The sequence below is a fragment of the Ammodytes marinus genome, assembly GCF_949987685.1.
Source record: "Ammodytes marinus genome assembly, chromosome: 11".
Lineage (NCBI taxonomy): Eukaryota > Metazoa > Chordata > Actinopteri > Uranoscopiformes > Ammodytidae > Ammodytes > Ammodytes marinus.
In genome coordinates this window covers 30,102,871-30,116,941 of record NC_137215.1, presented here as the reverse complement: position 1 = coordinate 30,116,941, position 14,071 = coordinate 30,102,871, and the positions used below count along the sequence as shown (strand labels likewise).

General features: G+C 42.4%; 1 protein-coding gene across 1 annotated transcript in view; it reads right to left on the bottom strand.

Annotated features, from left to right (window-relative positions):
• Positions 1-12,259, bottom strand: part of ttc27 (tetratricopeptide repeat domain 27) — a 72,543-nt gene extending 60,284 nt beyond the window's left edge. The window contains exons 1-3 of the mRNA XM_080036275.1: positions 11,970-12,259; positions 6,692-6,875; positions 3,081-3,204 (exon numbers count right to left, since the gene is read on the bottom strand). Of these exons, the coding sequence (XP_079892401.1) occupies positions 3,081-3,204; positions 6,692-6,875; positions 11,970-12,060 (399 nt within the window). The 5' untranslated portion in view covers positions 12,061-12,259. The remainder of the gene's footprint in view (positions 1-3,080; positions 3,205-6,691; positions 6,876-11,969) is intronic.
• Between the last annotated feature and the right edge of the window lie 1,812 nt (positions 12,260-14,071).

Genomic DNA, 14,071 nt, shown 5'->3' with positions numbered 1-14,071 from the left:
AAATATGGAATTATGACCTGTTTAAAGTCCTTAGCTCTTCTAATCTTATAAGCAATTAAAGCAATAATACCAGTTCTCTTTTAACAAAATAATAGAAAAGTATCAATAAAGATTTGGATTGTGGAGTCTTTATAATGGTATCAATATGAATAGAAATTAATGATCCCCCTCCCTACTTACAGTATAACTGGGCAATAGCTTTAACATGGTGGACTTTAATCATTTTATGGCAGACTATCACTTTTTCGCACAATGTGACCGTTTTAAATAAGTAAAATAAGTTACATTTTTATGAACACTTTTGTGTGGAAGCTAACATTCAGCTTGACTCTGAGCTAGACTGAGTTTTCTGAGCCAAAACCAGGCCAGGTGCATGGCAAAAAGAGGCCCTTTTACGATGCTGCAGCTGGACCAAGCGCTTGGTGTAGTGTGATGTCATGATATCTAGGCTTATATGAATTGTTGTTGGTTGTATGTGGTCAGGATGAGACTAGTAAACTGTGTTTGCATTTAAGAGATACGGTTCGCTAAAATGTACAATTTAATTAGCCTACATATATCATTGTTTAACAGTTTTTTTGGGCAAGTGAACATGACATTCGGGCAAGTAAAACATTACCTGTACTTGCCCTATGGGCAAGTGCTTTTGAAACCTTATGGCGCTTTTCCACCGCAAATGTAGCTCGACTCGACTCAACTCGACTCGACTCAACTTGGTTTGGTAGCAGCACGGGTCGTTTTCCACCGCAAATAGTACCTGCTGAACGTGGGCGGGGTCGTCGTAAGGGGCTGAAAGCCTACTCCGGAGCAAAGTAGCAGAGCAGAAATTGCGAGCAGTTGTTGCACTATTAACTGAACCAACCGCCAAAAACACGGATGAAAAATGTTTAAGAAATACCCCCCTTGTATCTGTTTGCTAAAAGAAGTAGAAGAATATTGCTACGGGCCATTAAAAGGGATGGTTGTTGTCCCGATGTGTGACTCTGCCACACAGTCAGCTGTAGGGATGCACCACGTACATCCCTATGCACGTAAACACGGGCATGATAAAGTTGACTGTTTAGTGCTTGTTTCAGGATACGTGTTTTCAAATGCAAGCCGTGTCTCAGCCTGAATATTTTATTGAGGTAATCAGTTCAGTCCGAGGCTTGTAATGTAATCGCTCGCTATCATGTCTGTCCCAGCTGGCTACTATTAGCCTAGCTGCTAGCTGCCCTACATGTCTCCTCTCGTATGATAAGTAACTTCCCCAACAACCAACACCGGGTGAGCTTAGCGAATATATGGAAAATAAATTCAGATCTGTGATGCAAATCAAATGAAAGAGAGCCAGAGAAGGCTGCACGCGGCGTAAATACACTCAAAAGTCCCGGAGAGTTGGGGAGAATAAACAACAGAATGAAGCCGGTAGTCTCTGGCCACTGATTGGCCAGACAATAGTCTCTGGCCAATCAGTGGCCGGCCGTCTGCCGACGTCACCTTTTAGCATCGGCTCAGCTCGCTTGGAACCTAGAGCGAGGCGATACCAAAAAAGCAGCCGCTACGTGGTACCAGGTACCATGAAATTGCGGTGGAAAAGCCAAAAATGCGAGTTGAGTCGAGTCGAGTCGAGCTGATACCATGCGGTGGAAAAGCGCCATTAGTGTCACAGTCTGTGGGTCACAGCTGTTGAACAGCGCTGGCTGCAGCAGCTACGTTACTATCATGACATGATAGCAAAGACCTGCGAGCAGACATTTTTCTCCAAACACAAGAAACCCACTCTTGCCGAGGGGATTACACACAGCTCTCGTTCAGAAATGACTGTTGGGACGGCTTGGTACCCCAACGAAAGGGTGACAAAATAAGTACGGCACAGTTCGCTTATGTTGGTACCCTTGCCAAATTTTGACAGGGGTAACGCAAACAAATGCGTGCCATACTGAACCGTGCAGTGGAAATGAGGCTAGGCTATATGGTTAGAATCATCACTAAGAAAATCTAACACCCATAATTGAAGCAGACATTTTGACATGTCATAGTAGGAAAAGGAAAGGCATAACTGATAATATTGAAGATACGCTCTATTCAACTGTCAGAGTAAGCCATTAAGAGTGCACCAGTGAGCCAGCAGTATGCACAATGCCAGCAGTGGATTAGGATTGGGAGCATATGTAAAACACACTGTATGATTTGCTTAAACATTTGCAGCTCATTGCAGATACAGTACAAATAGCACAATAATCATTTTAAGCTGTACAAATGAGCTGCTTCTCCATGGTGATCAATCAACTGATAGCATTTCCCTAATTAAGAGAATAAATCCATATGAAATTTATTTGAAAAGTAGATGATTTAAAAAAAAAATTATATTTTCCCAAGAATAAACCCATCAGCAGTGCCATGTTTGCCCTCCCTTTCAACCTGTGCTGTCATGAATGTATATGGATGATCTCCTCATAACACAAGCTCGCAGATATATTAGCGATGCCAAAGGGATCGCTTTGATCAAAGAAATGGCCCCCATCTCCTGGTGTATAATGGCAGTGTGTGTGTTTGCGTGTGTGTGTCTGTGTGTGAGTGTGTGTGTGTGTGTATTCTGCTGTGAGCACCGCTGGGCCTATGGTGGGGAAGCAATCTCCCTCAACCTGGAGTAATTATGCCCCCAGAGAGGCTGCATTACTGGGGCCATTCTCCTTACACCACCCCTCTACAGCTCCTCTGAGCTCTGGCTCATTTCAACACAGCATCGTAAAAATGAAGCTCTATCTTCTACCACATACAGCACAGCAATGAACATTATTCAATATTTGGCCCATGGTGCAAATATATAATAAAATATAATATGCAATCAATACACATAGGAAACGGGGTGATAATCAAATGAAATAGGTCTTTAAGAAAATGAATAATATCTAAATCACAATTCATTTGACCACAGCGACAATGATTTGATTTTTTTCTTTTCAAAGCTGTGAATCTGGCTCCTGTTCACCTTTGTCTGTGTTCATTTCTTGAGAGTGAACCGTTGGCTATACATTATCCGTTACACATAGAACTCAGAGGCAAGAGAGAGACTGACTTGAGATCAGTTTTCATACCTGAGAGGTGAGCAGGGCTGGAGGCAGCAGGTCACAGATCTGGATGGAGACCGGAGGACCAGTCCAGTTACTCTGGGCAAACATGTGGAGGCAAGACACAGCCATGGCCAGAACCGCCAGCTCCCTGATGCAGAAGACATGCAGAAGACACACACACACACACACACACACACACGACTTAAAGGAATTATTCAACATTTTTAGTTTTATTGATAACACTTAAAAGAAGCGATGATATCTAGAGATACAGTAAAATACTTTAAGGTGTCCAGGACTCAGAAATATTTTACACTATTGACGGATATACAAAAACAAGTTTCTAGAAAGGCACCGTGGCCCACACTCTTCTCTAGCTGCTACCTCACTCCTCGCTTAATTAATTACAGGTTTTCTTTTAAAGAGGCGGCGAGCAGTGACATGCTTTGCTGCCTTTTCCATTAGGAGGAGAATGGGATAGAAGATGAGAAAAGAAAGGGAAAGGGTCTAGTGATGAGGGGAGGAGGAGAAGGAGCCTTGAATTTAGTTAGCCTCATAGCATAATTGCCTAAATCATATTTACTCTACTCTACTTTTACTCTACATCTACTCTATTCTACTTTACCCTACTCTATAAGCCTTAAAATATGACTTTGGCAAATATGCTATTGGGCTAACGAAAAGTGTAGAGTAGAGTAGATGTAGAGTAAAAGTAAAGTAGAGTAAATATGATTTAGGCAATTATGCTATGAGGCAAACGCAGTGTTTCCCACAACACTTTATAGCTAAGGCGGCCGCCTTAGCAACGCCAGCCCCCCGCCTTGACTACCAACCGACCAAAAATAAAAATATATATATATATACACTCAACAAAAATATAAATGCAACACTTTTGTTTTTGCTCCCATTTTTCATGAGATGGACTTAAAGATCTAAAATTCATTCCAGATACACAATTGTACCATTTCTCTCAAACATTGTTCACAAATCTGTCTAAATGTGTGATAGTGAGCACTTCTGCTTTGCTGAGATAATCCATCCCACCTCACAGGTGTGCCACATCAAGATGCTGATCTGACATCATGATTAGTGCACAGGTGTGCCTTAGACTGTCCACAATAAAAGGCCACTCTGAAATGTGCATTTTTTTGCTTTATTGGGGGTCTGGAGACTCAGAACCAGTCAGTATCTGGTGTGACCACCATTTGCCTCATGCAGTGCAACACATCTTCTTCGCATAGAGTTTATCAGATTGTCAATTGTGGCCTGTGGAATGTTGGTCCACTCCTCTTCAATGGCTGTGCGAAGTTGCTGGAGACGGCTTATGGTGGAGAAATGAACATTCAATGCACGAGCAACAGATCTGGTTGACATTCCTGCTGTCAGCATGCCAATTGCACGCTCCCTCAATGCTTGTGGCATCTGTGGCATTTTGCTGTGAGACAAAACTGCACATTTCAGGGTGGCCTTTTATTGTGGACAGTCTAAGGCACACCTGTGCACTAATCATGATGTCAGATCAGCATCTTGATGTGGCACACCTGTGAGGTGGGATGGATTATCTCAGCAAAGCAGAAGTGCTCACTATCACACATTTAGACAGATTTGTGAACAATGTTTGAGAGAAATGGTACAATTGTGTATCTGGAATGAATTTTAGATCTTTAAGTCCATCTCATGAAAAATGGGAGCAAAAACAAAAGTGTTGCGTTTATATTTTTGTTGAGTGTATATATATTTTTTTTTTAGTGCTGCACAATTAATGTACTAGCAAGCGCGAAGTGTGCTTGTGCATGGTCATAACTGCGCGAAAGGCCGCAATTTGCGGTAAAAAGCACGTGTCTCCAAGCGTTTCTCTATCAGCTGCTCTGTGTCTGCGGCTTTGCGCGCGCGACCGTACCTCACCGCGCGCGACTACGGCATGTACGCGGGAGAGTTAAACGAGCAGAAGCAAACCAACATTTAACTGGTAGCGATAATAAACGCAGTGCAGTTCTATGGGGATATATTTAGCTGAACAGAAAGAAGTGCTCTGCAAAGCTAGAATAGTTTAAGACTCCACATCACCGTGGCAACACAACCTATTTATCAGCTCAGACAGGGCAGAGAAAAGTTTGAAGAATGCATGAGAGTGATGGCCCAGGCACCTTTCAGTAAGTTTACAGAAGTGCACACTGTTACTGTCTTTGAAATGCATTAGTCATTTTAAGGGGAAAACACATTGTATTTATTATTTCAACTATTGAGTTATTTTTCAAACAGCATGCTAGTGTAGGACAAGAAGATTTATTTTCTGAATTTTCAATGCTGCTTTATTTTTATGTTTTAAATTGGGAAATACATGTTCCAAAACGACCAATAACCTCTGTATTTAAAAAGAAATCAAGCAAGTAGGCTCAAAATAACCATTAATGAATTATAGGCTATCGCATCACAGTAGGCCTATTGTCCACAATAATCGCACAACAGCCCCCATCCAAAAAGGAACTTTAAAAAGTTGAATTCTCACTTTGATGTGCATACACATGTTAAGAGTATGGTCCATTATTTGTATTTAGTGTGTCTGTATAGTATTGCACCAAAACAGTAGAAGTTTTCTTTAATTGTGCTTTGTACTGTCAGCATGTTTGCACATCATTTGTACCTGCACATAGCAAACAAAATTGCATAACTGTAAGGTCAGTGTCTGTTGAATTTTTGTATTCAAGTTTATTTCTTTACTGCGCATTGGCATCTTTGAGCAAAATACCCCCAAAATGTTCGCCGCGGCACGCTGCGCCTCCCATGTCCCGGGACAGTGACCACCTTGACTAAGACATTTTCTGGGGGAAACACTGTAATGATTTAACATTCACTCGCTGACTGCTTTCCCACCAGGACAAGAGGAGAGATGCTAACCTGTCCTCATTAAAAATAAATAATTCATGACAAAAAAATAGATTGGGTCAAAGGAGAATAAAAAAAAACACTCGAGAAAAGCTGTGAGCTAAGTTCAACTGCTCCGCACCCTCACACCTAGCATCAGGGTCAACGTGTGGATTTAAATGAATGGGCTCACTTCAGCTGCTCACAACTATCCACCCTTATTGTTATGGGTAGCTGCCATTACTGAAATCACAATTAGTTATCCCCCTTTTCAGTCACAAATCATGTCAAAGTGAATTCTACACTTAACAAGGTGGGATAAGCAATTCTGGAGAATGTTTCTTTACAAAATCCCTTTTTGTCAAATCAGTGAATATCTCCCACGATATGCTTCTTGTCTGTACTGTGAGTGCGCTAAAAGAAATTCTGGTGTAAACACATGGCCAATGGCTCTGAAAACAGGCATGTAAACATGCTATGGTGGGCCTGCTTTTGTTTGACATTCCCTTTGTTTTCATACCTGTTACAGAGCCTAGGCTGTGTATTAACAACAGATGTTTTTCCAGTGCACTCACAGTTCGGACGGGAAGCAGATTTTGAGGAGATATTCACTGATTTTGACAAAAAAGTGATTGTCGACAAAGCACTCTCCAGAATCACTGACCCCACCTTTAAATGAATGTAAATCAATTTAAGATTGTTTCTGTACGGCTGCACGATTGATCGTTTCATTCAAAAAAATTGCAATTTGAGCCAACTGCTGTATGTACCTGTTGGTGCGGTCATTGTTGGCGCCAGCAGTCAAGTAGAGCAGTACCCGTCTCTCCAGGTAAGCCTCCATGTTCTCCCCATCAGCGCAGCTTCCATCCCCAGTGAGCACAGCAGACACCTGGGGGCTGAGCATCACCGAGACATACTCCCCCTTCATCAGGGCCTCCAGCAGAGGGCCTGCCTCTGCAACAACCAAACACTTCCCATTGGTAAAGTTAACACACTCTACAGCGGCTTGCTCTCATATATTTAAATTTAGGTGACAACAATGCCAACAATGCCAAACTCGAATTGATTAAAAAACTAATCAAAGGGAGAGTCAGAGTTTAAGTGTTTGATTAAAAGAACACTGATATCTAATCTTGGCATTGTGATTTTAATAATCTATATAATTGCCTCATAGGGCAAGAATCAAGATACCAAATAGTTATTAGATTTTCTTTTCTTTGCACAGTGAGTGAGTGAGTGAGTGAGTGAGTGAGTGAGTGAGTGAGTGAGTGAGTGAGTGAGTGAGTGAGTGAGTGAACAAATTCAGAGATAGGTCAGAAAGAGTCATTACGTCATTATGAAAGCAAAATAGACAAATCTCAAATGTGTACCAGTGCTTGAAAAAACAAACATGTGTATCCCTGCAGTGTCTCACCTAAACATGATATGTACACTAAAGGACATCTGGAATAAATGAGTGAGACCATGGTGCCTCTCTTTGTAACAATCACACGGTAATAATCTGATTACAATTGTGCAGTGTGAACTGAATTTAAAACACGCAACTTAATCGAAAGAGGTTTGTTTTTAATCAAGAGCACAGAGAGAAAACCGCTGTGTTGGTGTGTTTTGTCCAATTCCCCAAGCAGGCTCACTACGGAGACTGTCAGGCAGCGTTACACTCAGCCCAAAAGCTCCAGCCAACTTCCCAATAATCCATCCATCTCTTCTCCACTCATTTTTTCTCATATTGCAGTGATTTTTCATTTTACTCAATATTCTCATTAGGTCAATGAGCTTATTGAACAATTACCTACAGATAATGCGTACAGTGTGTGTGTGCGTACGTACATACGTGCGTGTGCGTGCTTGGTTTCATATGTTTTTTATTTGAAGAGGGAGACTGGCTAGGCCGGGTTAATTAGCATGGATTGCTTTGTGTTCAACCCAGTGGAGAGAGAACAGAGAGTATAGATGCTGTTCTGAGCGTCATCACAGACAACATGACAAACAGTCCAAATTGTCCCCATGACAGTCTTTGTATAAACACACAAAATGTGAATACTACTGACATAAGAAATATGTCATGCCAGAGAAGCAATGTCAGCTACAAATCTCTCCAAATATACAGTATATACCGTATTTCAAATGATTACAAATACTAAGCCATCTCTTTTGCTGCTTTGGGAATATTCATATCATCTTCCATCTGACTATTGACAAATTGTACACAGCATTTACACTTACATAACACAATCTCTGACCTGCTATCTTTCCTATACAATGGCCAAAACCATGAAATATCTAAATGAACAACTATAAGGCATTCTGCAGAGTCAGGGGATGATTCCCTGTATCACTATGCATGTCATGATATAACCCTAGCATGCAGATGTTTAGTAGGCATTATGGTTTGGTGGTATCCAATTTTCAATCCCTTTAAACGTATTTGTATGTGTGTCTCCGTGGCCCCCTACATAAGAATCAATAAATAAATATGTGTGTGTGTTTACACCAACTATGTGTGTATGCCAGTAAATCAAATAATTTCGAGTCCTATTTTGCATTCCTGCTGCATACAATTCGACTGCAGTCCGCCAACATATTTTTGTGTGCAGGTAGTACGGTATCCAAAACCAGATATAGTGTTCCAGCAGTTTTGATTGTGTTCAACATAAATGCTACATTTCATTTTCATATCACCTTAATTATTAGAGTGAAAATCCTCTCAAATTAAAATACAATTAAACATATTTCATGTAGGGGTTTGCAGTCTGACAAATGACAGACTTTTCATCTAATCGTCATTTGACTGGCCACCTTTCTCATTTCAAAACAACAATAGTAAGTTTTATTATATGAGGGGCTTTTGTTCATTGCTTGTGAAAGGCAATGTGCAGAATTAACTGCAAAATATATTGACTTGTTGGACTTCCGGTTTGAGAGTTAGATGGAGTGGTCGCACTAAGCGTGAGCTCCGGTAAACTACCTTTTTATAACATTCCGCACTCATACTATCACACCAAAACAGCTTCAGTTTTTTTCCGTTTCTGTCAAACACTCCTTTAGAGAAGTACAGCCGTCTCTCTAAATGGCTTCTAAGGGTAAAAAGCCGACTCCGAGTGAAAAAGAGGATGCTAATGCTAATGTTAGCTTGGGGGCTATAAAGATAATGATAACCACACTACTTGAGGACCTCCGGAAGGCACTGAGCTCGACGCAAAGTTAGACCAGATTACACTGACAGTGGAGGACCATGGTCAACGCCTCTCGTTCCTGGAGCATTCTGCTGAGGACCTGGGTCAGTGTGTCAGCGACCTCGAGACCATTTGTTCCACTCTGCGTGGTGACAACACGAAGCTAAAGCCCCTAGCTCACTGGGCTGCGACTGTTTGCGACAAGTTGGAGACTGCATTCGCGAGGGAGTCTCTAAACTGTCTCCAAACGTTCGCGGAGGTCTCCATTTCCTCGCATGAGTCGCAGAGCCGCGCAGTCCTGTCGCTTGAATTTTGAACATGTTCAAAAAAAGTGTGCGACAAATCTAGTCTCAAAATAGTCTCAGAGTGGTCGCGTGTGTCTCAAACGCGTTGCAAGATGTTGCCAGAGCCCCCAGAAGTCGATAGAGCCCACTGCTCCCTCGAAGCTAAACCTGCTCCCGGCCAGAGACCGCGACCAGTCAGTTTGCGCCTGCATCGATACCAGATGAAGGATCTACTCATCAGAGAGGCACGACGGAGGGGTCAGCTCGAGTTTCGCGGCAAGCCTATTCGGATTGTGGAGAACTACAGCCCCGAGGTGTAGACCCAGCGTGCAGAGTACCGGGACGTCATGGCAGAGCTTTACAAACTGGGACTGAGACCTGCGCTTCTATACCCAGCGTGACTCCGTGTCACGATGTCCGATGGAGCCAGAAAGTGGATAAACTCACCTCAGGAGGCGCAGAAATACATCGACAAGCCCCCCAAATTCCCATAAAGACACTGTTTAAGGACGTTTAATCCACTGGATGAGAGGTAACACTGTAGCTATAGAAGGCAGAAGTGCAGCTGCTAGTTAGCGTCTGTGTTTTGCTACACAGCTGATTGTGCAGGTGTTTGCCTATTTGATACAGGCTGTATACAATGGCGACACTCAAAGTTACGTGCATTTCAAATGATAAACTATGTCCAGATGGTGTTCATTTTGTTTTGTGGGGGTGTGTGCTGTTACCGCATACTATCTGCCCCTATATGCGTGCTGTGGCGTTCTAACGGCTCTTCTATAATGTTTACAGCCGTACATTTAAAGCTGCAGCCATATTTTCAAATATTTGTTAATTCATGTGAGTTTTCCGTTTCATACAACTCTTCTGTTCACTGTTTACACAGTTCAGTTATTCCACAGTTGATATTCGTTCTCCATAGCCATATTTATTTGGGGCCATTTGCCTAAGCCAAAAGACTATTATAGATGTGCTCAATTTTTAAATTATTTATTTTTTTGTACAGTTTACCGGAGCAATAGCTAAGCTTTAATGCTCTGCAGAATTCTACTTGTTAGTTCTAGCTTTAAAGTCGAAAGCTTCATTTTGAAGATGGCTCCTGTCGGAGTCTGCACTGCTGCTCCCATCGTTTGGGGATGGGAACAATTGATGTGTGGGAGGGGGGTGGGTTTGGGTGGATTGTGGTTGATAAAACACAACCTTTTGTACAGCCCTCTAAGCAGCGTTAACTTTTTTTTTTCTAACTGTCTATTTGTGCGCATTTTTATGAGAAAGTTTATTGTTTTTTTTGTGTGATATATTTTGATTTCAATCAAGCCCGGAGACAGTTGTTCTTTGTTTGTGTTCTTGTTGTAAAAAAATTGAAAACCCAATAAATAAATTAAACATATAAATTAAATATATTGAATTTTTACACTCTTGCCAAACTCTGTATATAAATGTAATGTTCTGAATATTTAAAACTGTAATTGATTAAAAAAGGTGGAGTCGGTGATTCTGGAGAACAGGTATGTACTCAAAGGGGGCCCACCACAGGCCGCTTCACAGAGCCTAGGCTGTGTATGAATGAACACTGGATATTATTTCAGCTTTTTACAGCCTTACTGTGTTTGAATTGAATGTTGCTTTGGCAATATTGGTCTCTGAAATATGACAGTTCAGAGTCACAGACAGACAGACAGACAGACAGACAGACAGAGAGAGAGAGAGAGAGAGAGAGAGAGAGAGAGAGAGAGAGAGAGAGAGAGAGAGAGAGAGAGAGAGAGAGAGAGAGAGAGAGAGCACAGTTAGTTTGCACATTGAATAATCAAGTGTAGCCTATCTGTGTAGGTGTTAGTTAGTGCAAGCCATGCCAAAGTCGAAACAAAACTAGGCGGGAGCACGAGAAGAAGTCTCGTAGGGAGGATCCAGCATTCTAGCCTAGGTGCACCGGTCCATGAGGTGCACTGACGTCTAAATTGTCCAAACAGCTTTCTCCGTGTAAAGCTCAATAAGCAAGAGCTAACTGAATCTTACTCGGTATTATTCAGTTGAGTGAAGATTGAAGCTAACGTTAGCCGATGTTAATTACTAAAGTTGCCATGTTATTCTAATTAACATAGAGCCATGTATAGAATGTATGCCGCATAGCAAAGTCACTCATATAATTTCCAGCGGCTATCAATAACCACCTCATGACTCCATCATGTCCCATGATGAGGGAGACCTCTGGTAATGTTGCCCAAAACTTGAGACGAGCTCCAATGACATTCGCACGAGAGAGACAGGGGCACGTATCGTCGTTGGCTGCGTTACTAAATGAATTGTAGCTAAAGCGGCACTGCAGGCATAGCTTTCATTTATAACCATGTCATTACATTAGCATACAGTGGACTGGACGTTACTAGTACGGACTACAACAGTGTCGTTACCTTGACAGTGAGTTAACAACGGCGAAAATTCGCTAACTACGACGTTTAACTTTCACTTGGCTTGAGCGACCACAACCTGTCAGTGAAGCCAATTGTATAGCTCCCATTAAATAGCATAGCCTGCTCACCATTATAGTTAGGTGGCGAAATAATAGAAAATACTGACTGGTGTTTTACCTGCAGTAGTGAAAATATTCTGCTTCCATTCCGTCGCCTCTTCCGCCGTTAAAAAGCCTCGCAGGACGGGGACCTCCACGTCCAGCGGCATGACTGAGCGCCTATGGGACGGGTGCTAACACAGTAGCGCCTTTGGGTACTGACTGCTAATACAGTAGAGCACGAGCTGCTGCCTTTAGCCAGCACAGTCTCACACGAGTCAATGTGTCAACGAGACAACTCTGTGTTTCTCAATCTGAGATAAACACGTTTATTTTCCACCCATGTGGAGCAAGTGGCATCAGTGAGCAGCCATGACAGATGCGCGTTGCATTGTGGGAAGGGATGCTGGGCTGCCTGGGCAGTAGCTGACTGAAGATGTTCTACTCGTTCTACTCAGCAGAAAAGCATGTCAACCAGTGGCGGCTCCTGACAATAATCTCAGGGGGGACAACTGTTGCCATGATGGGTAAAATGACCCAAAATTAACCTAAATCAGATAGCTAATATGACAATGTCATATTGCATTTAACAGTTTGTTTTTCCTGTTCATCTGGCATAACCACTCTGGCAACATTAGACAAGCATTACAGTATTTTTGGACATTAAGTTAGTTAATTTCTTGAATAAAATTATTTTAGCTCTAAAATTATTTAATTATCCGCCTGTGACCATCACAGATAACTTGTCATCTACCAGTGCAGTGTGCTCCTCAGATAGGCTTCCTTTAAAAGTGAAGAGACCTGCTCTACAATTAATCACAATAATCTGATTGATTTGACAGTTGTGTTCTGATTAAACAAAAATGGATGCTGGCATAGCATATGTGAAACACTAACAGTGCTAATCATCACATTGGTTTGGGTTACTACTGGCTACAGCACTTGGTAGGTGAGGTTTATGTCGGACGGTGATAGCAGCTGTCAGAGTAAACAGTCTATATGGATCAGCTGTTGAACGGCGCTGGCTCGTCCATATGCAGATTGATGTTTAATGTTTGTTTGAACTTTTCTGAGGGATGATGCATAGGGGTGACACCCGAAGTTACCCATGCGGTGTCTGTGCTGCCATCATGATGGATAAAAAGCCATTTATACAGTCCATAATCATCATGCAGCGGCAGCAGAACAGAGCGTTAGCGCCTTAGCATCCTGCTAGCCTCGTTATCCAAACGGGATACGGATAACGAGATATATTTAACGATATATTTCTTTATATGTCCATGATCCAAACTAGCCCTGTGAAAATCCGCGTTTATACGATCCCCCAATCCATCTTGGTAGATACTTGCTTAATGGTTACATTTTGTCTGGAAAGGACCTAGTCGTTTTAATGACATGATCAAGTAGCTTGCCAGCCTAGCCTGAGTTGATATAAAGTTATGTTGGTCTTGAATATGACCGCTTTGGGTAGCAGACCGGACATGTGACTGTTTCAGTCACTGTAATTGGTTCATTGTTTAATGTACGTATGATGACAGTGTTGCCAACTTAGCGATTTTGACTGCGGTCAAGCCAGCCGACCCATCGAAAACAACAGTCAAGCCAGCCGACCCAAGTTTTTGCTGTACCTGTTTGTACTAGCCATTAGTTTAGTTTAGTTTATTTATTTAGTGTGAGGACTGGGGGAATGGGGGGGGGGGGGTTTGGGACACAGGTGCGGACCAAGGGGTTTCTAAAAGTTATCCCCAGAGGGATAACCACTGAATCGCTAAAGCGAAGAAGGGGAGGGGGAGAAAGCAAAAAGGCACACAGGCTACTTTAAAATACCAAACTAAAGTGAGAACAAAACCATCACTGCCAAGCAGCTGAACGGACAGACAAACACTTCAACAATTATATTCTCTTAAACTCAGAGGGCACTAGGATACAACCTCTCACTACCTCTTAAGGTGAGACAATGAGCAGCCCAGAGCACTGGGGTCTCAGGGCATATATAATCTCTTCACACCTGGGTTCAATCAGCCAATCAGTGCACACACACCTGATTGCAGTGAGGAAATCAGTCACCATTCTCACGGAGGCGAAAGATTCCGTGGACTCACAGGGCTGAAATCTACCGTTTCCTCACAGGACCACCCCTCTAAGGAACGGCACCTGACGTTCCAACAGGACCCCCCACCC